The following is a 23,979-nucleotide window of genomic DNA, read 5'->3' on the forward strand; positions in this document are numbered from 1 at the left end:
CCATAAATTGTGATTTCCCCTCCTGTAAAACTGTCAGAAGGGCATCTAATGTTAAACTCGGGCATCTGGGATTCGGGATCACGGCTAACAGATTGTTTTCTTCAGCGACATTTGTAGATACTCTGATTTATCTTCCATTTGCAGCCGGTTCTCGTGTCTTCTGGGAGGCCGGCCATTACTTTTTATTCTCTGGGGTAAACCCTGCAGCTCCTTCCTGTTCTCTTTACACACTGCTGGAGCTTCTTCCCGTCTGTAATTTCCCTTTCTCATCCACAGCCATCGGGGAGACTGACACGAAGCTCTTCTCTTTAAATTCGTGGTTCACAGCTGCCAAACGAGAGTCGGGGGACGAGCACGGCCGCTCCTCGAGGGTCCCCTTCCTCTCTGGGCGGCGGCCGCGGCGCCTTGTGGGTAATGTGGTCCCGGAAGGGCGGAGAGCGCCGCGTGGAGAACCCTGGGAAGGGAAGCCCGGCGGCTTCGGCTGCGCACGCGCCGCTTCCGGCCTCTACCTGGACGCCCTTCCGGTCCTCCGGCTCTTCCGGGGGAGGGTCCTAGAGCCTCAGCCTTCCCGCGTCCTGGCGTCAACTTGGCCTGGGGCGGAGTGACAGCAACGCGGGTGTGCCCGCCAGTTAGAGGAAGGGCTGGCGGCGAGCCCAGAGCACGCGGGGGTCGGAGGGGAAGGTGGGGCCGGGCGCAGCTGGCCTCGGGTCAGCGAGGTGCAGGCGCGTCCCTCTCGTGGAGGCCTGCCGCGGGGTTCCGATGGTCGGGAGCCGGGCAGGGAGGGCAGCGCTGGGCGCCTGTCCCGCAGGCCTCGCGGCGGGCGCGCTGCAGCCCTTCTCTTCCTGAAGACGGGGCTGGGTGAAGGGGGGAGGTTTGTGCATCAAGTGCTAAAGTCTGAGCCCAGAGTTCCACAGATGCCCCTGGACCTGCCCCCGGGGGTGACTGTGGCCCCACAAAGCTCCAGTTCAACTTGGAGAAGGAGGATGCGAGCTGCCGTGGAGGGCATGGGCAGGGCCCAGATTTGACAGGAGGACCCTTCTTTGGAGGATCTGCGAGGTTTTGGCTGGAGGGGCGGGGAGCTGCCATAGCTAAGGAAATGGTTTCTCCATCACTTCCGAACCGCGTACATGCCATTCCCTGTGATCTCCACTTCTGTATTATTAAGAGCCGCTCAAATCATGACAGTCACCACTCCTGGGATTTATTGAATTTCCCCTGTGTAGAGTCACACCGTGGAGGTAAAAGTTTTTAACAACCTTTTAAATTTTCCTTATTTTAAAATTGGAATTTAGAAAGTAAATATTCTATTCATCTGTGCGATTTGCTAGTGACAGAGCCAAGAATTGAATCCTGGTTTCTCAATTCCCAGACCAGAGGTCTGTCCTCCACCACGTTTAGGTTAAAACAAGTTTCTTAGCAAAAAGTTCTTTTGTGAACTTGTGATTAAGGGAAACCAACCTTTAAAAAAGATAAACATCTTAAAACATCTTATCTGGATCCTCTGATCTCATTGACTAAATATAATTAGTAGGGAAATGGGTAAGTGACATCAATATTTTCCCATGACAATAAATATTTTAATCCTAGAATCAATTTTAATGCTGAACTACAGTTCCAAATTTTGTATATAATAACTTTTGTTGATCCAATCTCCTATTACTTGACTCACATGTTATTTTTAAATTTTTCATAGGAGGCATAAATTGGCAGTAATTCAGTAGAAAACATTTGTTTACATTCACTCAGAGAAACTCCATGAGGGGAAAAAAAGAAAGAAAAGGAGAGAAGCTCTATGTCATCAATTCACAACTATAAGTGGACATTCCCCAACCTGTTGCTTCTGTACCAGGTTGGTCAAAAGACCATTTCCTTACATGGAAGTGTGCCTGTCTTTGTAGGTAACTGTAAGGGCGCTGTCTAAGCTGACCTCTCATGCTTCCCTTCCCCATTCTTCCTTATTCAGCTCTGCTTTCACCATTCTTGGCCCTTTCTCAAGAGCACCTGAAAATGAACAAATCGCAGGTAAGTTGTTTAGGGATTTTCGTCCCAGATTTTACAGTGGATTTTAAGAGGTTTACAGTTTGTGTTCAGGTGAAATCAAAACAGTATATAAAATTTGCCATCAGAGAGTAAGAGTATCAAATCAATTTTGGAAAAGTCAGCCTAAATAAACAGAAATCCTATAGATGTATTCAAGTTGTTCCAAAAAGGCCCAGACAAGGAGATTCGCCTTACATTGGCTATTAGCATGGGTTTTCTTTCATTTATATACATTGACATTTTCTTAAATAGTCTTTGAATAAGTAATAAAAGACAGCATTATGAAAAGCAATTGTCTTGGGGGTGGGGGGGAAGCAGTGGGTTTCCTGTGACTTTGATAGCTAGGCAAAGTGCATTAATCATAGAGAACTAATTCATCGTCATCCAAGTAGATGGCAATCTGATGATTGTCCATGGTCCATTGATGAAACCGAGAATAAATCGATTGCACATTCTGCAGATAATAGTCTATAACTGTTTCTCTCAGATATACTTTTAAGACATGTTTTACAAGTAGCAATTCAATGTTATATTCTATAGGTAAAACTTCACTTGCTCTTCTTGATTTAACTCACTTTGTGTGGTCTTTGTCTGCTCCTGCCTCTTCCATAGATCTCTTCTAGTAAAGTTAGCAGCAACCTAAATATTTTCAAATGCAGTGGGTTGTTTCCAGTTCATGTTTTATCAGATTGATTATTGCATTTGACAGTCTGACCACCCTGCCCCAAAATGCACCTCCAATAATATCTTTGAAATCACTGATTCTCTTTCTAACTCTCTAATCATTGTCTCTATTATATAGTCTTCTTCCCTTTTGTACCTCAAAATCATTGTCCCATTGCTATCCTATTATTCTTTCTGGTGTTTTTCATGCCATTTATGGTTTAACTTATAATTCTTTGTACTTTGAAATCTTTTTCTACCTCCAATAACCTCAGCTTGATGTCCTTGCTGAATATCTCCATAAAGATATTCAGAAAGTTCTTGGAGTCCTCCAATCCAAAATAGAAATATTATTTGCAGTCAGTTTTCTCCTCCTCTTTTATTCCTTATCATTGCCATTACCATCCCACCAGTTATGCAAGCTAGAAAATCGGATACATCTGAATTTTTCCTGTTCCTTACCTCATACCATGTCCAGTTACCAAGCCTTGCTAATGTCTAATAGATATTTCTTGAATTTCTTCCATACTTACTTCTTCTGCCCAGTTTCTGTCACTTGATTGTCATAATAGCTTTCTGCCTACATACTGTTCCCACCTAAAAACTTATAAGTGCTTAATGAACCCTCTAAAATGCCAGTCTGATCATGTCTTTTCATATGGAAACGACTTAAGTATGACCATATTACTTACAGGATAAAAGTTTAGTATTCTTAGTTAGTGGGACTTATGAGGCTATTCTTTTTAATTCCTGCCACTCCTGACCTTTCATTCAACAACTGTGTTTTGATCAACTTTTACATGCCATCATTGTGCTAGGTACTTCGTGTATAGTGTGGACAAAAGAGATATTATCTCTGTTCTCATGGAGCTCACAAGCTAGTTCAGGAGAACGGCATCAGACCAAATATCCTTTGATCTAACACATTTTGGAGAAGACAAAAACTATGCATGTTCCACCATCTCCTACTTCTCTCTTATTTGATGATGTCTACCCATGCCATCTGCCTTCTCTTTTACACAAGGGTGGAACAACATACCTTGAGGTATGGTTTCTGGCCTCATAAAGGAGCAGTAATGGAACTAGATGGTGCAACCCAAAGGTGTAGGCAAGGTGACTTCCCTTGGGAAATGAGAAGGAGGCGGGCAGATAAACTGACACATCTTTTTCTCATCCATGGACATTCCAAGGTCAGTTTCACTTTGTGGTCCTTCTGAAATCCCATGGGTCACTACATGCTCCTGCTGAGGCACCTGCTGCCTCTTTGGAACCCATGTGAAGTGGACAGTGTGATAGGCCTCTCACATCTCATTGCTCTTGCCTGCCCTTTCCTCTCTCCCTTTAGTACTTTAGTCTTTTGGCTTAGGCTCTATTTTCTGGAGATCCCAGCTAAAACACTTCTTCCCTTTGTCTTGGTTTGGAAATCACAGATAATCTTATATAATTTTATATAATCGGCATAACTGTATAGGAGAAATAAAAGCCAAGTAACTTAAAACATGTTTTAATATGGATATATACAGATACATGAAAAGTCAGAGTAATAGCCTGATGTTTAAACCTAGAGGTTGAGAGACTGGATAATAATTACAAATTTACAACTTGTAGGTGTAGTTCAAATATCATTGGAGATATTTTTCCATTAGAGATATTTTTCAAAGTATGAAAATTACTAAAGTTCCAATCCAAATCAAATAACCGTGTTCCCTGATATATTCAGTATTTCATTTGAAGAAAATTTAGTCTACCTGAGAAAAAATAAATATAAATACATATGTGTTCAAATGTAAAATGGAATAAGGGTCTAGGCTCAGATCATTATGAATAGATTCATCATCTATAGGAATATTTAGGACACTAGAAAATTACAGAAGACTTGGGACATTTCTTTCCTGTATGAAACTGTCCTGTGTTGTAGGAAGTCTACCATCTCTTGTTCCCTCTCCCTCCAAATTCAGCAGAGTGCCACAGAACATTGACAGTCCAAACTTCCTGAACAGAGGTGTAAAATGCCCCCTGTGCCAGGTGTCAACCATGCTGAGCACTGCTACAGTGCTGAGTGAGTGCATTTAGTTTCCTCAGCATGTCCCAAATTTTATGCTCCTGCATGTGCCTGATGTGCTGATTGTTCCCTGGCTCTTTACCTTTTCACCTTCACTTGTTTGTGACCACAGCCAGGAGCCATTTCTTCATAGAACCCATTCCTGCCTCTTGTCTTCTGCCCCCTGGGCTGTGTTCAGCATTATAGCTGTCTGCATTTCTGCATCAGTGTAGGGTCTGCACATTACCTGTGGGTCTCCACACAAGTAAGGCCATTGTTTTTTGGAGGTGCAGGCCCATATTGCATTTCTCTCTGTGCCTGTTGACAGTAGTGCTCTACATTTCTTTGTTGAGGGTCACCTGTGAACTCTCCTCTGCTCCAAATGAATTATCAGTCCATTAGAGTTGCTTACAGAGTTGACCTGAGTCACCAGGAGAATCGAGTTTATTATAAGGTGAGTGTGTTACTGTTCTTACTGTGGACCTGTGTTATAGGCCACCACGTCTGCTTTCATGAATACAGGACACTAGTGACGGCTCTTTACTCTCACAGGCCTTTTGCAGTTATTAGGACCTTACATGTCTGTTGTGCCTGCAATTGTAAGACACTGTTTATTGTCAGGAGGCTTATAGCTACTTTAGAGGATATAATTCTTAGAGGAAATAATATGGGTATTGTGACTGTTTCTAGCTTATGTATAGGAGACAGTTATTTATGGAAGGAAGGGTGTCATTAAATTATCTAATAAAGTGGGCCAGTGTGAAGATACATAGCAGACTGAGGAAGGAGAGATTGAGGTGAGCCAGGACAGCCATGGAATGAATGGGTGAATGTGCAGGATACGTACCTAGAGTACAGGATATGTCTGCATACCCTCTGCATGAGGGTATACAGAGCTGGAGGTGCACTCTGTTTTTTTACTGCTTTATTTTGCAATAATTTTAGACTTAAAAAAGAATTAGAAAAAATCACAGGCAAGGTACTTGCATACCCTTAACCTACTTCCCCTGGTCTTTTGAAATCATAGTACAGTGATCAAAACAGAAAATGAACACTAATTCAGTAGTGTTATCTATTGTCTCAGATTTTGCCAGTTGTCCCACTGATACCGTTTCATTTCAGGGATCCAGCCTAGGATCCCACCATGCATTTAGCTCTTATGTCTCTGTAGCCTCTTGCAATCTGCCACAGTCCTTCTTTGTCTTATGACCTTGACACTTTATTGGCCAGTACCCTGTAGGGTTCATTCTAGCCTTCCCCTTTCCTTATTTATAATTCCTTTGTCTCAAAGGAATGAATCTGGCTCTTGTAGTCTGCATTCTGTTTACTTATTTTCTCATCCAGCTATACACAAGAGGTAATTTTAAGAATTGCCAATCTACACCCCATGTGAGAAACAAATTTCCTAACTAAAATATAATTGTATACAGTTGATTTTACTTAGTCTTACTGAATGTAGTCAAATGCTCTTTTCTAAAGTTACTTTGAATAGTTCTTTCCTTCCTCATCCCTTTCACTGTGGGTGTGACTTATTGTTAATTTGGGTGTTCAGATGTCACTCTTTGTGTTCTGTTTGGAGTTCCCTTCCCTATCCTGTGTGATCGTAGTTACTTGTTTTGGGATGGATATACCATCCTTACAAACTGGAACTGTACAGAAGGATATGTAGAGAAGTGCCACTCCCCTTGCTCTGCCCTTTCCCTCGCCCCCATACTTTTCACCTGTTCCCACTCTTCCCCTGTAACCAAGTTTGTGGGTTTCTGGTTTATTCTCACTATATTTCTTTTATACACACATGATGGTTGTGTGTTATTTTCTTTTACATAAAATATAGTGTGTTGTACATATTCTTTTGCACTTTGCTTTTTTCACTTAACAATATAGCCTGGAAATCATAGAGACTTCCTCATTGTTTATGCCTTCAGATTTTCCTTCCAGTCACCAAATTTCCACCTGCCAACTGATGTCTCTACTTCTGTAGTCCACAGGCACTTCAAGCACAGCACATAAAGATCAAAGCTTTAGCTTCCTATGCTCAGTTTTTTTCTTTTTCCTGATTCCCTAATCTCGGCATACAGTGCTTGCATCTACCCAGCTGATCATGCAAATGGTCTGGGTGTTGCACCTCCTACTGCACAACCAACCAATGACCAACTCCTCTGTCCTTCATCGTTTTGGATTGATGCCCTTTTCTGCACTGGAACTTAGTTGGACATCTTAGTTTTCTTCCTACTTGAGGACATCTTAGTTTTCTTCCCCCCAATCTGACCTTTGGACCACTCTCTTTTTCAGAGAATGGGTCAGCAGATGTTTTCTTTAAAGGACCACAAGATGATTATCATTGACCTTGCTGGCCACATAGTCTCTGTCAGCCTGTTTGGCACAGCAGCTTTAGCATGGAAGCAGCTGCAGACATGTGAACGACTGAGCATGGCCAGATTTGGCTCTCAATAGCTGTATTTGGCCTACAACCTGGAGCTTGTACTTTGCCAACCCTTGTACTTTAGAGCATTGCTTTTGGGGGGCGGGACAATAGTGGGGGTGATGGAACCCAGAGCTTCTCTACCTCTGAGTTCTGCCCCCAGCACTTTTTACTTGTTGTCTTGAGACAAAGTCTCACTGAGTTGCCAATACTGGCCTTGAATTTGCATCCTCCCACCTTAGCCTCCCAAGTAGCTGGGATTATAGGCATGCACCATGCTCCCAGTTTAGAGCATTACTTGTGAAATACAAATTTGATTGTGAAACTCCAGTCCTTGCTTGCAAATATCTCTATGGATTTCCATCATTCACAATAGTGGTCTCCAAAGTGGAGAGAATAGGGGGAAGCCCTGGGCCCCTGGGCTTCTTTCTATTCATATGTTATCTTGACTAAAAGAATAAAATTTTCAGGCTTTATGTGATATTAATATATAGCTTAAAGTAACCCAGAATTACATTATAGTTTCTAAGTAAATGTATATATTGGTTATATGCAAGAAAGTTTTACTAATGAGTTTTACCATCCCAAAATTCAAGACTACTAATTTAGGGAAAGGTCCCTCAGTCCAGCTCACATTCCTACAAAACACTTTTTATTTCAGGACAAACATTGACCCCTCTAAAGGAAGACTCCTTTAACATAAATTAGAACTTTCTCCTTTTGTGACTACCCTTTATCTTTGCTGAAGGTGTGTATTTATATTCATATCACCCAGTGAGAAGGTGTGCTCCTAAAGAGCAGGGTCGGTATTTCATGTGAGTAAGTAATCCAGGAAATCAAGCACTCCAGGGCATGGTGTAAACTCAGTACACTTAATTTTTTATTTAAAAAATGAGCATAGTGACAGGATATTTCCAGTGCTTTACCGTCCCGCAAAGCACATCTCTCTAAGCTTACCATAAGCCTTGGCAGTGGTCTCCTTATTTGTGATGTTCCATAGATTTGGTGTCACTCAATTCTAATCATCTCAGATTAAACAAATTCTTTCAGAGATCAGTTTCATTCAAGGACCTGACTGTGAACTTCACCCATGAAGAGTGGCAACAACTGGACCCTGACCAGCGGCTTTTGTACAGGGATGTGATGTTGGAGAACTATAGCAACCTCATCTCAGTGGGTGAGCAACGTTTCCTTGTGCACCTCTTAAGAGCATGCTTTTCTTCTGTCACAAGAACATGTTGAAATTCTAGAATTTAATTACATAGCCTTCAGTATCAGAGAAGAAAAATGTTAAAGCCATTTTAGGCAATAGAAGTAGGTATGTTGTGTGTTTGTGAGAGAGAGAGAGAGAGAGAGAATGCACACACATATTCCCTGTCCTTTCCTGCCCTTCACAAAAACATTCTGGCTTCACTGAGCTTTTGCTGGGCATCTTCATTGCATGGCTTCTGAAACTATTTTCTTCATGTTTCAGAGATCCTGAAGTCCAAAGAGCTTGGTCCAAATTCTGTGTCATTTACCATTAACAGGGTTTCGTGTTAACAAACCAGATGTGATCTTCAAATTGGAGCAAGGAGAAGAACCATGGATAGTGGAGGAAATCTCAAGGGAGAGCTACACAGGTAAATAAATGATAACTGAGCAGGTGGAAACCAAAGGAAATGAGAGTTCCCAGATGCCCAGCAACCACAGTTGGCATCTTGTTGTTGTGGTTTTTTTGGTTTTTTTTTTTTTGTTTGTTTGTTTGTTTTTTGCGGCAGGGGAGGGTTACTGGAGAATGAATGCAGGGGCACTCAACCACTGAACCACATCCCCAGCCCTTTTTTTGTATTTTAATTAGAGACAGGATCTCATGGAGTTGCTTAGGGCCTTGGTAAGTTGCTGAGGCTGGCTTTGAACTCTCGATCCTCTTACTGAGCCTCCTACGCTACTGAGATTACAGGCATGTGCCACCACACCCAGCTACACAGTTGGCATCTTTATAATTTTTTTTTAAAGAATCTATTTATAGGACCCAGATCTTTGGAAGTAATTGAGGAAAATTAACTGTAGTTACTGAAAATATTGTTTGTCCCCTAATAAATATATTCCTTTAATTGAAATGTATAAAGATTATTGCTCTTAAGTTACCTAGCCCCAGAATCCAAGTTCCTCTTTCACCACGCCTCAGCTTCTTTTATTTCTGTAGTATTCTCCTGCCTACCTTGACCTATCCAGTCTCGTCATGGACATGTTTTACACCTAGACGTTCATCAATCTGTCTTAATAAATCTTGTTTGATTTGCATGGTTTCTCTAGTTCCTTCTTCTGTGTGTGAGAAATAACAGTTTAGAATTAGGCAAACAAAGCTCCTAGGACTCCAACTGTAAGTCCCCACCCCCTCAGGCTTGTACAGGTGTCTGAGGGGCCCTGCCTCCCTCTAGTCTGGGCCATGCTCCACTCCCAGTTTCCCACCCCGTTCCTCTTTTTATTTGTACAATTCCCATATCACTGTAAAAATTCCACATTCACCTCTTCCTTCTCGTACTTTTCGATAACACTGATCGTCTTCCTGAGAACTGCTCTGCCTAGTCTCACTGCATCACTGTCTTTCCCTGAAGCCTTCACTAGACTCTTGTCTATTTCCATACCCAGGCCGCCACACTTGTGGTGTGCTTGGTGAACTGTTCCCTGTGACTTTTATTTTTCCACCCTGTGTTTAGAGTATAAAGTGTCAAAGGTTCTTTGCTGGTTTCCTCTTCCTTTGACACTGTTAAATAGACTGGCATGGATGGGTTTGCTGTTTTCTTTTCCAAAATCAACCAAGTAGGAGATATTTGCACTTGAAATTCTTTACTTCTGTGAGGCTTGGCCTGCAGTCTGATCCCCTACTACAAGGCATTTGTGGGGATTCCTTTTGCATGGAAAATGTGTAAAGACTCACAAATTATTGTTAATTGTGCTTCTTTTTAGAAGATGATGATGCCTTAGAGAAGGACAAGGAAATTCAAGACAAATATTTGAGTCAAAACAGCACAACACTCATTACAAAAAGAGTGAATGCATTTGGAACAACGTTTACTCTGGGCATGAATCTTGTTCCCTCAAGAAAAATACCCTACAAATGTGATCCAGGTGGCAATAGTTTCAAAACTAGTTCAGAAATAATTGTTGCAAAGAAAAGCAAAGAAAATATAAAGGTTCCTGATGAACATGGTGGATGTGGGAAGGCCCTGCTCCATGCTAAGCATGAGGAAAGTCATTCTGGAATGAAAAAATGCAACTATAATCAAGCAGTGGAAGCCGGGAGTCAGGAGGAAGATCTTCTGCAGCAGAGCATTCAGACTTGGAAACAACCTTTTGACCATAATAAGTGTGGGGAGCCCTTCTTCAGGAGGGCACTCCTCTCTGCAGAGAAGACAGGATGTGCTGAAAAGAAGCCAAATGAATGTGATGAATGCAGGAAAACCTTTTCTAAGAGGTCCACCCTCATTGTGCATCAGAGAATTCATACAGGGGAGAGACCCTATGTTTGTAATGATTGTAGGAAAACCTTCCGCGTGAAGACCAGCCTCACTCGACACCAAAGAATTCATACTGGAGAGAGACCCTATGAATGCAGCGAATGTGGGAAAGCCTTCATTGACAAATCTGCCCTCATCGTGCATCAGAAAATTCATGGAGGGGAGAAATCCTATGAGTGTAATGAATGTGGAAAGACCTTCTTTCGGAAGTCAGCCCTCGCTGAGCACTTCAGGTCACACACGGGGGAGAAACCTTATGAATGTGAGGAATGTGGGAATGCCTTTGGCAAGAAATCTTACCTCATGGTACATCAGAGAACTCACAGAGGAGAGAAGCCAAATGAATGTAAGGAATGTGGGAAAACCTTCTTCTGCCCGTCAGCGCTCACTGCACATCAGAGAATTCACACAGGAGAGAAGCCCTATGAATGCAGTGAGTGTGGGAAAACCTTCTTCTGCCAGTCAGCCCTCAATGTGCACCGAAGAAGTCACACAGGAGAGAAGCCCTATGAATGCAGTCAGTGTGGGAGATTCTTATGCACCAAATCAGCCCTCCTGGCACATCAGATAGTTCACAGAGGAAAGAAGTCTTACGAATGCAGCGAATGTGGAAAGTTTTTCTGCCATAAGTCAACACTCACCATACACAAGAGAACCCACACAGGAGAGAAGCAGGAGGTGTTTAATGACTGCGGTAGAACATCCGTGGTGAAGCTGAACTGCAGTGACCATAAGAGAATGGACACAAAGGAGAATCTGTATGAGTGTCATGAGCATGGGCATGCAGCCAACAGAAGTTCACACCTCTTTGCACACCAGAGGACCATGTGGGAGAGACCCTACGCATGCAGTGAGTGTGGGAGGACCTACTGCAGGAAGTCAGCTCTCACTCACCATCAGAGAACACACTCGGGGGAGAGGCCCTACGAGTGCAATGAGTGTGGGAAAACCTTCTGCCAGAAGTTCTCCTTTACTGAACACCAGCGAACTCACACTGGGGAGAAACCATATGGATGTAGAGAGTGTGGGAAATCCTTCTGCCATAAGTCAGCCTTCAGAGTCCATCAGAGAATTCACACAGGAGAAAAACCATACGAATGTAACCAATGTGGGAAAAGCTACCGTCGGCTATGGACACTCACTGAGCATCAGAAAATACACACAGGGGAGAAACCCTATGAATGCAATGCATGTGAGAAAACATTTCGCCACAAATCAAACTTCCTTTTACATAAGAAAACTCATAAGGAGTAAGTTCAGCAAGGCAACAAATCAAGTAATTACGTAAAGCTAGAACTGAATATGCATGGGGGAGTGAAATCTTTTCAGTGTAAGGAACATGGGAAAATTTTCTGCCACAGGTCAGCCCTTACCATACTATCAGAGAGCTCACACAGCGACACAGTTTGTTTAATACACGTGTATCACATTCAGTGTGAACTCTGAAAATGTCAGCAATTCAGACACTACGCCAAGTGTGCCTACCTTTAAAAAAAATGAAGTGTTATTTCAGTTTGTTACTTTATTGTTCTCTTCAGTGTTACTTGATAATGTGTCAGCAGGTGTGAATGTCTAATCTTACTTCATTTTAAATCAGTGCCAGTTGTTCTTATGACAGTTGATTAACTGCTAATGTAGAGATCTATAGTATATTAAATCATCAGGTTAGACAGTTTGTTTTCTGTCTTCTGTCTCCATCTGTTCTGGTAACAGACCCCCATCCCTTTATCTGCAAAGGTGACAATTAAGAGGACTAACCACTCTACTACATATCATAAGGGTGTTTTTTAGAATTCATCTATCAAATTCTGAGAAAGGGCCTCTGTAATGATGATTAAATTGTATTGTATGGGTGCATGTGATTAGGCCGTTTTTATGGAGATCATGTTGAGTCCTGATTTCTGAGTGGGTTTTTCCCTAAGCCCTTTCCTGGCCTCTCTCTGCCTCTGTGCATTCTGCCCAGGGAGGACAAAGTGAGCCCACCTAGTTGGTAAAGCTGGGGAGAGTAACAGGCTGCTCAACTCAGCGGTTTTCTGTCTTCATTGTGGGCTTTCCTGAAAGTGTGATTTCCTGTCATGGGTATTGCCAGTGACTAAGTAAGCACATTGGCCTCATTCTGTCACTCAGCTAATTGGCCCATTTGGTGGTCATGCCATGTTGCCTTCTCCAAATCTGTCTTCATCTGTAATAAAGGCCTCATCCTGACCCGTAACTGCTGTTGCTGCTGCTTTTAATTTTTGATTATTCAGGTGGGAGAAAATGGTGCTGTTTATTTGGGGCCCTTCAGAGAACCCAGTGTAAACATTATTTATTTACCTGCTTAGTTGGTTCTTATTTTATGTCCTTCAGCACAATGGACATAAGTATACACATGTGCATGTATTTTATATATGAACAATATTTATCCCTTAATATTTTTCTTTGATCTTGTAAAATGTATTATTTTAAGTGAACCCAGTGATTGCTCTGTGTTTCTTGACTGGTTTTGCATACTGGGGTCTGTATATCATGCTGTGCCTTCTGTTGCCCACTCTCTCCGGGTTATGTGAAAAACCATGATTCTACCCATCACTGCATTGTTTTTCTTTTTGGTTTGATTTAATATTATATTTGGAAAAGCTATGTGTTAAGAAAAAAATTCTTCAAATCTGGTGAAAAATGTAAATCCTCAAATCAAGAAATTCAATGAAACCTGAACAGGAAAGAAACAAAAAGTACAAGTCCAATCAAAATCAAATTTCAAGACATAAAAATCAAAAACAATTTAGTAAAAAAAAAAATTTTTAAAGTAGAAGCCATCCTTGCACGTTGGTGCACACCTGTGATCCCAGAGTCTCAGGAGGGTGAGGCAGGAGGATCACAAGTTCAAAGCCAGCCTCAGCAATGACAAGGCACTAAGCAACTCAGTGAGACCTGTCTTTAAATAAAAACACAAAATAGGGCTTGGGATGTGGCTCAGTGGGCAAGGGCCCCCGGGTTCAACCCCCAGAACCCCCCCCCCCACAAAAAAAAGGAATAGCCAAAGAGAAAAAGACCACATACAACAGAGCCTATTCATTTCCCAGGTTGCCATAACAACTACCACAAACTGTGGGTCCAAAACAGAAGTCTGTTATCTTGCAGCTCTGGAGGTTCAAGTCTGAGGTCGAGGGTTGAACAGCCTTGGTGTCTGCTGAAGGAGCTGGAGGAAGTCTGTCTCAGGCCTCTCCTGGCTTCTGGTATTTCCGTGGCTTGAGGCATTTTATGTCCCCTTTTCATAAGGGTGTACTGGATGAGGGACCCCTCCTGTTCAGGTAGGACCTCACCTTAACCAGTTGCGCCTGTAACGACCTTATTTCCAGATGAGCTCTCATTCTGAAGTCCTGAGGGTTGTTAGGACTTCATCATAAACTTGGGGAGACAGTTCAACCCATAATACAGGATAAAGTGTTCATTTCCTATTAGTGTACCCCAAATTACCCCAAAACTTAGCAACTTAAAATAGACATTCATCATCTCCCGGTTTGGTGGTTTGGAAATCTGGGAGTAACCAGCCAGGTCTGGCTCGGGTCTTTCATCAGGTTGCGGCCATTTAAAGACTAGACTGGGGCTGAAGCTTCCTCTTCCACAGTGGCTCTCATGTGGCTGTTGGCAGGAGGCCAGTGCCTCTTCGTAGAGCTTCTTGTCCTGTCCTCTCAGCAGGACAACGGCATCTCTCCAGAGCAGCGATCCAAGAGTGACGTTGTGGCATCTCTTGAAGCTCATCGTTTTCACTACATCCTCGTGGCTCCACAGACCAGCCTTAGCGTGGTGTGGGAGGAGCCCGCACTGGGACATGGAGGGCCACAGGTGGGAGTGCCGAGGCCATTGTCACCAGGGAACCACAGAACAGTGGAGTGGTTTCAAGAAATAGGCAGCAGCTGCACTGAAATTTATCTTAAAATGTTCCTTTTTTGCTAATGAAATGGGGAATTAGACCATTTTGTGAGAAAAAATGGGGGAGAGGTTTTATCAATTGGTATTGTTTATATGACTAACACATTTGATTTCAGTTCAGCCATATTGCTTTAAATTTATATCTTCCTATTCTCCCCCAGGAGAGCACTGTGGGCTATGTCTTTGGGTATTTAAGAAAGTTTGTATTTCCGTTCTATCAGTTACCATTTTACTAATGTCCTTATATAATGCCTTAATGTCTCCTGTTTTTTACAGGGAGTTGGAGAGAAGACACAGTCTATTAGTTTCTTACTCTCGGTTCATGATGAAATTGGTTGGTAATCACTTCTTCCCTTTTCTCTCCCTGTTCACCTAGAACCTGGAGTTACTGTGCTCATTCTGTGCCTGGGGGCTTTACTTCATCTGAAGATCGGTTTGGTTGGGAATTCCTGGTTAGCTTTTTCTGTCTTTGAGTATCCTAACGTGGCTAACCCCAGCTTATCTGGATCAAGGGTCATTCTTCAGAGGTCAGGTGCTTCTGGATATCCTGGTCTCTACCCCTCCACACACTTAGGGCAGACTTCCATGACCTGTGTCACTGTCAGCCAGGGCCTCTTGCCATCAGGCATCTGGTTGGGGTCCTAGCCAGTCGCCCTCAGAAACCAAAATAATTTCTTCCCTGTGTCCCTCAGGGTTCAATCAGAAATAGAGGTGTATGTCTATAGATGACAGATTGGTAGATCAATAGTTTTGTTACCGAGACCTGACCTTAGACAGTTGCAGGGAAATTGTCACATGGTTGACCTATGTCCCATGATGGAGCTTAGAATCCACAGCCAGGCAGTCGGGAAGGAAAGGTGAACCTTAAGTGGGCAAAAACAAAGACAAGTAGACCCCACAAAGACAGAGGGACCTGTGTCAACCGGCGTCCTACAGGAGAGGTTGGTGCCCTTGTCACTTTCCTAATGACTTAGCCCAGAGGCTAGATGAGCAAAAGGAAGATCCCTGGTCAGGGAGAGGACTCTTGGGCCTTCTCCTGGCCCAGTCCACCAGGAGAGCCAGCAGGTAAGGAACAGCAGACGCCTTCGGAGAACACAAAGCAAAATGACTGCTGCTCCATCTCTCTGGACGTCAAGCAGAAATGTCCTCTGTGGCCTACCCTCACTGGAAACCACAGCAAGGGAATTCTGAGGAACACAGACTCAGCCAAGCTAAGGTGACACAGAGTCACCACGCTCCTGTTTTCCCATCAGGGCTAGCGATGGTGGATCCCTTGTAGATTTCCCAACCCTGCCCCCACTTTTGTACAGTCTATTCAGTTCACTTTCGTGACTCTTATTTATTTATTTATTTATTGAGGGGGTACTGGGGATTGAACTCATGGGCACTTGATCACTGAGCCACCTCCCCAGCCCTATTTTGTATTGGATTTAGAGACAGGGTCTCACTGAGTAGCTTAGCGCCTTGCTTTTGCTGAGGCTGGCTTTGAACTCGCCATCCTCCTGTTTCAGCCTCCCGAGCTGCTGGGGTTACAGACAGGCATGCGCCACCACACCTGGCTCTTTTATTAATCTTGAATGTGCTGTTTCTTAACGGGGCTGATTCTGTGATCGGTACCAGAAGTGGCCCAGGGAAACAGATCCTCAAAATGGAAATGATGGGTCTTCGAGTGGGGCCTAGGCCAGGTACCACCACCGGTAGAACAAAGGGACACAATTATCCTACTGTGCCTCAGGACAGAGCGATCATTTGGTTTGGGCCTGCCAGAGACAGCTAGTTGATCTTGAAGACCCTAGAGTGGACTTAGACGGGCAGCCTTCCGAGGGGCAAGCTGATGTGTAAGTGACCCATGTCTCAGTCCCCCAGGAGAAACGTGACTGCCTGTTGACAGAATTCACAGCACTCCCTCCGGTTCAGACCTAGGCCATTTCTCACACCTCAAGTGGCTTTGGGAAGGACTTTTGAAGGAGGTCCCTGCCCTGGGGTCATACAGTGACTGTGTGACTGGTGACTCTTCCTCTCTGCCTTCCCAGGGATGTCTGTCGTCACTTGCCGCATGGCTGTGCTCTGGAGCAAGGGAGACACCCCGACATCCTGGGCAATGGCAGCTCAGTGGTGGCCTGGAACATGTGCTGATTCTTATTTGTTTAGTACCAAGGATTGATCTCAGGGGCGCTTTACCACTGAACCATATCCCCAGCCCTTCATATTTTTTACTTTGAGACAGGGTCTTGTAAAGAATAAATAATAATAAAGGGTGACACAGAGACACGGTGCAGAGGCAGGGAAGGTGGCAGAGTGGCTCCTTGTCCAAGCAGTCACATTTATTTATACCAATAGGTCCCATTAGGTCATTAGAGCCATACCACATTGTTGTTTGGAGTATCAGGAAGGCTGCTTACTTTGCAGTTACAATTTACAGTTACAATATGCAACTTGAGGAGATTTGTGCGCCTCTCAAGAAGGTGCATGTCTCAAGTTACTGTTAGGCGGGCGGCTCCAGGAGCACCTGAGCTTGGTGAAACATTGTAGTTATCAAGCAAGCAACTTCCTTATTCCCAGGAGTTACGTGCCTACCATCAAGGTGGAAACCCTCGTGCAGAACGTCGCTACAGCAGCCAGGCAGCCCGTATCTCTTATACGGAAGTTTCCCAGCAGCCAGGCACTCTGTACCTTGGCACAGAGACTTCCTAGCCACCAAGCAGGCCACGATCACGAAGTTTATCAGAGACCCCAGTCCCAAACACAGAACCCCTACAGGGTCTCACTAAGTTACTTAGGGCCTTGCTACGTTGCTGAAGCTCGCTTTGAACTTGGAATCCTTCACCTGAGCCTCCTGAGCCAGAATATACTAATTCTTAAAGTTCCCAAACACCACCAAGGTCCACAGTCAAAGTGGACACAAGAAGGTCAAGAGATAGAGTTTGGACCTGAATTCATCTCACAGAGGATGAGCTTCTGCCAGTGGAACTACAGGCCCTTCCTGTTGTTATTTCCTCAGCCCCAGAATGCATAGTAGAGACAGGCTAAGTAATTAGGATAATCTTCATAGGCTCCCTTCTCCCAACCCCCAGTACTGGGATTGAACCCAGGGGCACTCTTACCATTGACCTACAACCCCAGCTGTTTTTATTTTTTGAGACAGGGTCTTGCTGAGTTGCTGAGGCTGGCCTTGAACTTGTGATCCTCCTGCCTCAACCTCCTGAGTTGCTGGAATTATAGGCATGAGCTACCATGCCCAGCTCCCCAAGGGATTTTTTCTTCATAGAGCATGGTGACACCAGCCTGTATTTACTATATACCTCTAGGCTATGTGACATATGCTACAAACTTCTGCAGCACAATACTGTACTGAATACTGTAGGCAATTGTAACATCCTAATTTAGTGCCTAAGCATATCTAAATCAAAATGCTACATGATAGAAATTTTTCACTTCTGTTATAATCTTATGGGGCCACTCTTAATCATATGGGTCCTTTGTTGGCCAAAACATCATGAGGTGGCACATCACTGCATATATCAAAAAAAATTCTTTTTTGTTAAAACAGTTAAATATCGGTAACTAGTCCCTTTGACTATTGGAAGTGTCTGTCATCTCCAGAGAATTAAGTATTGTCACATGTTAGCATGCATTATTCCTAATTTCCAAGAATTTATATCCACACATTTTAAATGAATCTGTAGAATATATCTAGTACACTGCCACTTAGATTATAGCAACTTCAATTATACAAATTTGAAATAATGCCAAAAAAATTATAATATTAATTAAAATGTCTCATATCAAGTTCAAATTTCCAATATAGTATATGTCTTCCAAAGTTTCTAGAAATTGTAAAGAACCACAAAGCTTGCAAGCAGCAAAGAGCACTATTGTGAACCTTGATATTGACACTTGGCTGCATCACTTTAGCATATAAACTAAAACATATCAACTTAGCAATCAAGTCCATGATTGTTAGTGTCCTGTGAATTAATACATTGTTACTAATGCTTTAGAATGTTTTTGAATGATTTTGTAACTTGGACAATTATTTTAACATGAACTTTTATTAAAATTTAAAATATTTTAATTACTACATCAGTCTCATCCAACACTCACTAAATGATAGCATTTTTAAGGTACCTAAAAAATTCATGGAGACCAATTACTTCAGGGTGGAAATTAGATGGTATAACATACAACAAAGACACTCAGACAAGCACAGGAGGCACCGTGCAGTTAATTCAGTGGAAGACACTGGATTTGACCTCACACTAACACTGAGAAAGTCAACACGGCAGCACAGTGCTTACCCAGTGGATGTAGATCCCCGCTCCCAAGACTGCAGGCCTTCCTACTCTGTCTGTCCCCCAGGGAGGGTAAGTATTGAACTATTCAGGTTTTGAATTCGTTCATAAGACTGCTCTGAGGGAGACCAACCTTACATGTGACTGGGTCACACTCCCAGGCTGGGTGCTGAGGCGCTCAGTCGCAGAAATGTGGCAGAGCTTTCCCCACCCTTCTTGGGTTCGAGGGTCGGTGTCCAGTGCATGGGTGTGTCTTCCTGAAGCCCCATGAGTGAAGCTATGCTCACCTGTTCCTTTGTAATATAACCCCTTGCCCTGTTTAGGATAGAATCTTCCATGGAAGTGCCTTGTGTGTGTCCCCTTCTCTTACTGTGCCCTTGGGTGTGGCCTACCCAGGTGTCAGTCAACCTGCTGACAGTGGACATCATGAAGATAGACTCAGCCCCCTGAAACCTGACCCCTGGCCTCATTTGAATGGCTTCTCCTCAATAAAAGGGGTCAGTGTGGGCTCTCGCTCTCTCTTTCTGCAGACTCTTAAGGTCAGAGGAGCCGCCACAGCAACCTCAAAGAAAAAGGTATTTGTGTCTCTTGAGTGGTTATTTCGTGCAGCCCAGTCAGCCCAGTTTAACTAGAGTGACCCCTGAGCCTTTTAGTCTCGAGAACAGAAACTTGGCACTGCTCTACTGTTATGAGTGACAGTGAAGTAGCTTTTTATTTGGGGACTTGATTTTGTTCTTGTATTTGGTACTTAACGTTTGTTTTTAAACCCTTAAGAGATGTGTCTGATTTTTACAAGAAACAAACCAAAGCCTTATGTTCTTATATTGCCCTATATTCTTATGTAAAGTGTACTTTATTTTAAACTCTACCCAGGTCAACATATACATTCCTGCACTACAATTTTTAATGGTTACCTAAAATCCCACCTTATGGATGCCCACAAATTATTATTATTTTTTTTAATTTTTCTTTTTTTTCCCACAAATTATTTTTACAATTATTTTCCTTAGGTTATATTCCTAGAAATAGAATCAATACATTAAATAAAGTGCATTCTCCTTTTAAATCTTGGTATGAAGTGGCCTCCAAATTGTTTTATAAATTATATCCAAAAAGAAATTTATGAGAATGAACAACATTTCTCCTAGCTGATGTCCACTCTGGATATCATTTTTCTTTATAATCTTTTCCTATTATAAAGGCCCCAAAATGTATTTAAACACTTGCATTTTTTATTTGTACATTATGGACTGTTTTCACATACTTATTCCTCACTTACATTTTCCCTTTTATTACTTGCCCTTCACATCCATAGATCACTTTTTATGGTAGTGTGATCTTCTTATAAATGTGTAAGAGATAATTAAATGAAGTCAATAAACCATTTCTTTCCTACACTTAACAAATATATTTTCCAAATGTGTTTTTACTTGATTGTTTTTTTCTGAAAGCAAGGTTTTAAATTTTTCTAGAGTAAAATTTGACAGTCATTTCTTTTGTGGCTGCTGCCTTTGATCACTACCCAGAGAATAAATGAGAAAATTATTTTATATTTTCTCTAGGTACTTGGTGTTTGTTGGTAAAATGTGAAATCAAGAGTCTTGGGAAACTTGTATGCTTTAGTGTGTGTGTGCTGGAGGTGTAACTGATCTTCCCCCGCCCCCACCGCTCTAGATTCCTAACATGATTTTTTGACTACTTCATTTCTCTCCTCCCTAATCCCAGTCCCTACTTGAAAATTCCACCTTTATCACACTTAAATTCTTCTGTGCTCTTGGATTTATAGCTGATGCTCTGAAGAGCAATGGCAAATTTCATCTGATAAGAAATACTTTAATTTTTCCAGTTAGAAACTCCTGGCTGCCATCCTAGGTTCTTTGTTCTTCCAGATAAAATTTAAATGTGTTCTGTGAAATAAGGTTTAAAATAAAGGGGAAAACCAGGCATAGTGTAGCATGTCTGTAATCCCAGCAGCTTGGAAGGCTGAAGCAGGAGGATCATGAGTTCAAGGCCAGCCTCAGCTATTTAGCAAGGCCCTATGCAACTTAGCAAAACCCTCTCTCAAAATTAAAGATAAGGGCTGGGGCTATAGCTCAGTGGTAGAGCGCTTGCCTCGCGCTTGTGAGGCTCTGGGTTTGATCCTTATTATCACATAACATAAATAAACAAAGATATTGTGTCCATTTACAACTAAAAAAAATTAAGAAAAAAAATAAAAAGAAAAAGAACAGGGGATGTAACTCAGTGGTAAAGTACCCCTGGGTTCAATCCTAGTACCAAAAATAAATAAATAAGTAGGGAGAGGGAAGGAGGGAGAGAAAGAGAGAGAAAGAATTAAAAAAAAAAAAAACACGTCACTCAACTTATTGAGATTTAGGTTGGGATTTTGCTTAAGAATATTGACTCTTCCCATTAGGAAAGCAGTGTATCTCTATTCAAATCTTGAATGTCATATACTAGATTGTAATACTTTCTTTGGTACAAATACTGCCCCATTCTTCTTAATTTAGTCCTACATACTGAATACCACTATGGTGTATGGAACTTACTATTAACTTATTATAGTTGGCAGAAGAGAAACAATCCATCTGTTGATGTCACCAAAAATGGGATAAACTGATGTTGTGGAACTACCTAGTGTGGGTCACTGAGAAGAACAGAGCATCTCTGAATCTAAGTATCAGAAAACAGTCAGAAAAACGCAAATGAAGGAACACTCTTCAAAACAACCCATAGGTCCTCATCAAAATTGCCAGTGTCATCAAATGCAGAGAAAGGCTGAGGAGCTGGATTCAAGGAGTCTGAATGATGTGGCTGTTGAATGTATGAAATAAATGATCCTGAACTGGATCCTGGATCAAAAAAAAAAAAAATGTTGTAAACAATATTATTGGGACAATGGGTGAAATTTGAATCTGGTCCAGATATTAGATAATATTCCATAATTGTTCATTTTCTTGGATTTTATGATGGTGTGGTAGATAGGCATATGTATATGTATATATAAAACATATATATGAATGTATATACATATATACGTACATATATATAAAATGCCCTTGTTCCCAGGAGAGAGATGCTCAAGTTTAAGGGATGAGGGTGGATGTTTGCAACTTACTCTAAAAAGGTGAAGAGGACGGACAGAGAGAAAGAGAGGGAGAAAGAATGCAAAATAGTTGTGAATCCAAGTAAACAGTTTACAGACGTTCAGTCATACTGAATCATCTCTGCAACTTTTCTGAAAGTTTGAAATTTGCCAAAACAAGGAGACAAAAAGGGTAGGGAAATCATGAACAACAGCGTTTAATGAAAAGCCCCAAGACCACTTTACGCCTTTGGGGCCCTGTTGCAATGAGGGCGTCGCTGACCTGGTCCTCTCCGGGCCTTTGGTGGGGTCTCCCTTCCACTGAGGAGCGCTTGCCCCTTTATCTATGTTTTTAGCGTATCACTTTTGAAATCCAGTTTGGGGACGGAGGTGGTACTTGCAGTGGGGGAAAGTTTTGCGGGTCGTGAGTACTGGTCTTTTTATTACCCTGATAGGCTTCATTTCTATGAATACTTCACTCTGTTGCTTGGCCTTCGTTGTTATTAGTTAAATCATGCAACACATCCTCCCTCCTCAAGGTGGATACTTAGTAGTGGAACCAAGTTCAAATCCCTAAGGGGGGTGGGGGGCGTGGTGGGGGAGGGGCAGGGTTCCAAACTAAAGTGGAGGCGACTTGGGAGCATAGATCACCCAAGTGGCCGAAAAAGGCAGGAACTCTTCAGAAACTCTCTGGGAAGGGGACGCGGAGACTTGTGGGAAACCGAGTCTGGACTTTGACGGAGTACCCCGAGGCCGGGGGGTCCCTCGCAGCTCCTCTGCGCATGTGCGGTTCCGCTCATTGTTCGCCGCCCCTCGGTCTCCAGCTGCGCGGCGGAGAGCCCGAATCTCCTGCGGGGAGTGCGAGCGCTGCAGGTGAGACCCCAAGTCGGAGGGTTGCTGTGCTGGGCCCGGGGTAGGTCTGTGCCGCAGCTGGTGGAAGCAAACTTGCGCGAGTCCCACGGAGGCTGGGACCGAAAACACTTGTTCTCAAGTGCGCTCTGCGTGCGTCTGGCGACCCTGGAGGTTCGCTGCCTTCCCTGAGCGGATAAGGAATGGGACAGGGTCTCTCGGTCAGAATAAAGTGCTCTGGGAAGAGGCATTCGAGTGGCCAAGAGTTGTTTGCACAAGCTTCTCGCATTTGCCCGTGCCCGGGCCAGCCTTTACCTAGCGAGTCAGATGCAGATACCAACAGGACGGGGCAGGGTTCTTAAAACCGTGCTACGTGCCTGCAGGCTGGGGAGGTGATGGTTCTGTTGGACAGGCTGATTTCAGAGCCTGAGTTCAAGTTCCAGCCTTGCCCCTAACAAAGACTCAGTGTCCCCATCAGTAAAACAAAGTTATTCCTAAAACCCACTTCAGGGTGGTCTTGAGCACCTAGGGAAAGACCACCTGCCAAGCCATCGGCAGAGGCGTTTAGTCAGCACCTGGCAAGGTTGCCTGCCTTTCCCACCGTTCTGTTCAGTTATGTGGTTCTCAAAGACCCCCACAAATGTTACCAATCTGGACTCTGGGGGTGAGGTGCATGGATGAAGGAGTTGGGATGCAAACCCCAAACCATTTTATTTCCAGATCTCATGCTGGATTTGTCCTGAAGTTCATTTTCCCCAGCACTTAGCAGTAGCATGTCTCTAAGGGCACAAAGAAATACCTGGAGTGTGTGAGGACTGAGTCTTCCCTTGAGGCTCCTGGGGATTCCTGTCTCCGGGGGTTCTCTATAATGAGGCTCTAGTCCCCTCCATCAGGGGCCGCCTGTCTGTGCCTCAGCAGTTTTCAGGCTCCAGAGCCAGGTTTCTGGCAGTTCTCAAACGTGTATGCATCAAAAACACCTGGAGGGCTTGTGAAACCCAGTTGATGGCTGGGTCCCACCACAGCTCCTGATGGGGTGGGTCTGAATGCCTATTTCCTGTATAATGCTGATGCTATGGGTCCCGGCATCTCACTGGGGGAACCATCATTGTTGGGGATGGTGAATTCCAAGACAGAGTTGGGACCCAGCTGAAGGTTCTGATTATTCAAAT

General features: G+C 43.2%; 1 protein-coding gene across 3 annotated transcripts; it reads left to right on the forward strand.

Annotated features, from left to right (window-relative positions):
* The first annotated feature begins 554 nt into the window (after positions 1–554).
* Positions 555–12,851, forward strand: Znf334 (zinc finger protein 334). Of its 3 annotated transcripts, none has more exons than XM_026391018.2 (6): positions 1,153–1,238; positions 1,694–1,849; positions 1,964–2,022; positions 8,217–8,343; positions 8,696–8,788; positions 10,119–12,851. In XM_026391018.2, exons 3-6 carry the CDS (start codon positions 2,008–2,010, stop codon positions 11,921–11,923), a joined length of 2,040 nt encoding a protein of 679 aa, XP_026246803.2. In that variant the 5' UTR covers positions 1,153–1,238; positions 1,694–1,849; positions 1,964–2,007; the 3' UTR covers positions 11,924–12,851. The 3 variants fall into 3 exon arrangements, with proteins under 3 accessions (XP_026246802.2, XP_026246803.2, XP_026246804.2); XM_026391019.2 differs by having other exon boundaries at positions 1,186–1,238; positions 1,747–1,849; XM_026391017.2 differs by lacking the exon at positions 1,694–1,849 and having other exon boundaries at positions 555–1,238.
* Positions 12,852–23,979: the final 11,128 nt, after the last annotated feature.

The sequence above is a fragment of the Urocitellus parryii genome, chromosome 6 (assembly GCF_045843805.1).
Source record: "Urocitellus parryii isolate mUroPar1 chromosome 6, mUroPar1.hap1, whole genome shotgun sequence".
Taxonomy (NCBI): Eukaryota; Metazoa; Chordata; class Mammalia; order Rodentia; family Sciuridae; genus Urocitellus; species Urocitellus parryii.

Excerpts from the sequence above, each read along its gene's own strand:
- Znf334 (XM_026391017.2), top strand. The coding sequence starts at position 1,097 with ATGGTTTCTCCATCACTTCCGAACCGCGTACATGCCATTCCCTGTGAT. Across the intron at positions 1,239-1,963 it reads TGTAGAGTCACACCGTGGAG|CTCTGCTTTCACCATTCTTG; the intron begins GTAAAAGTTTTT and ends TTCCTTATTCAG. Across the intron at positions 8,344-8,695 it reads TAGCAACCTCATCTCAGTGG|GGTTTCGTGTTAACAAACCA; the intron begins GTGAGCAACGTT and ends TACCATTAACAG.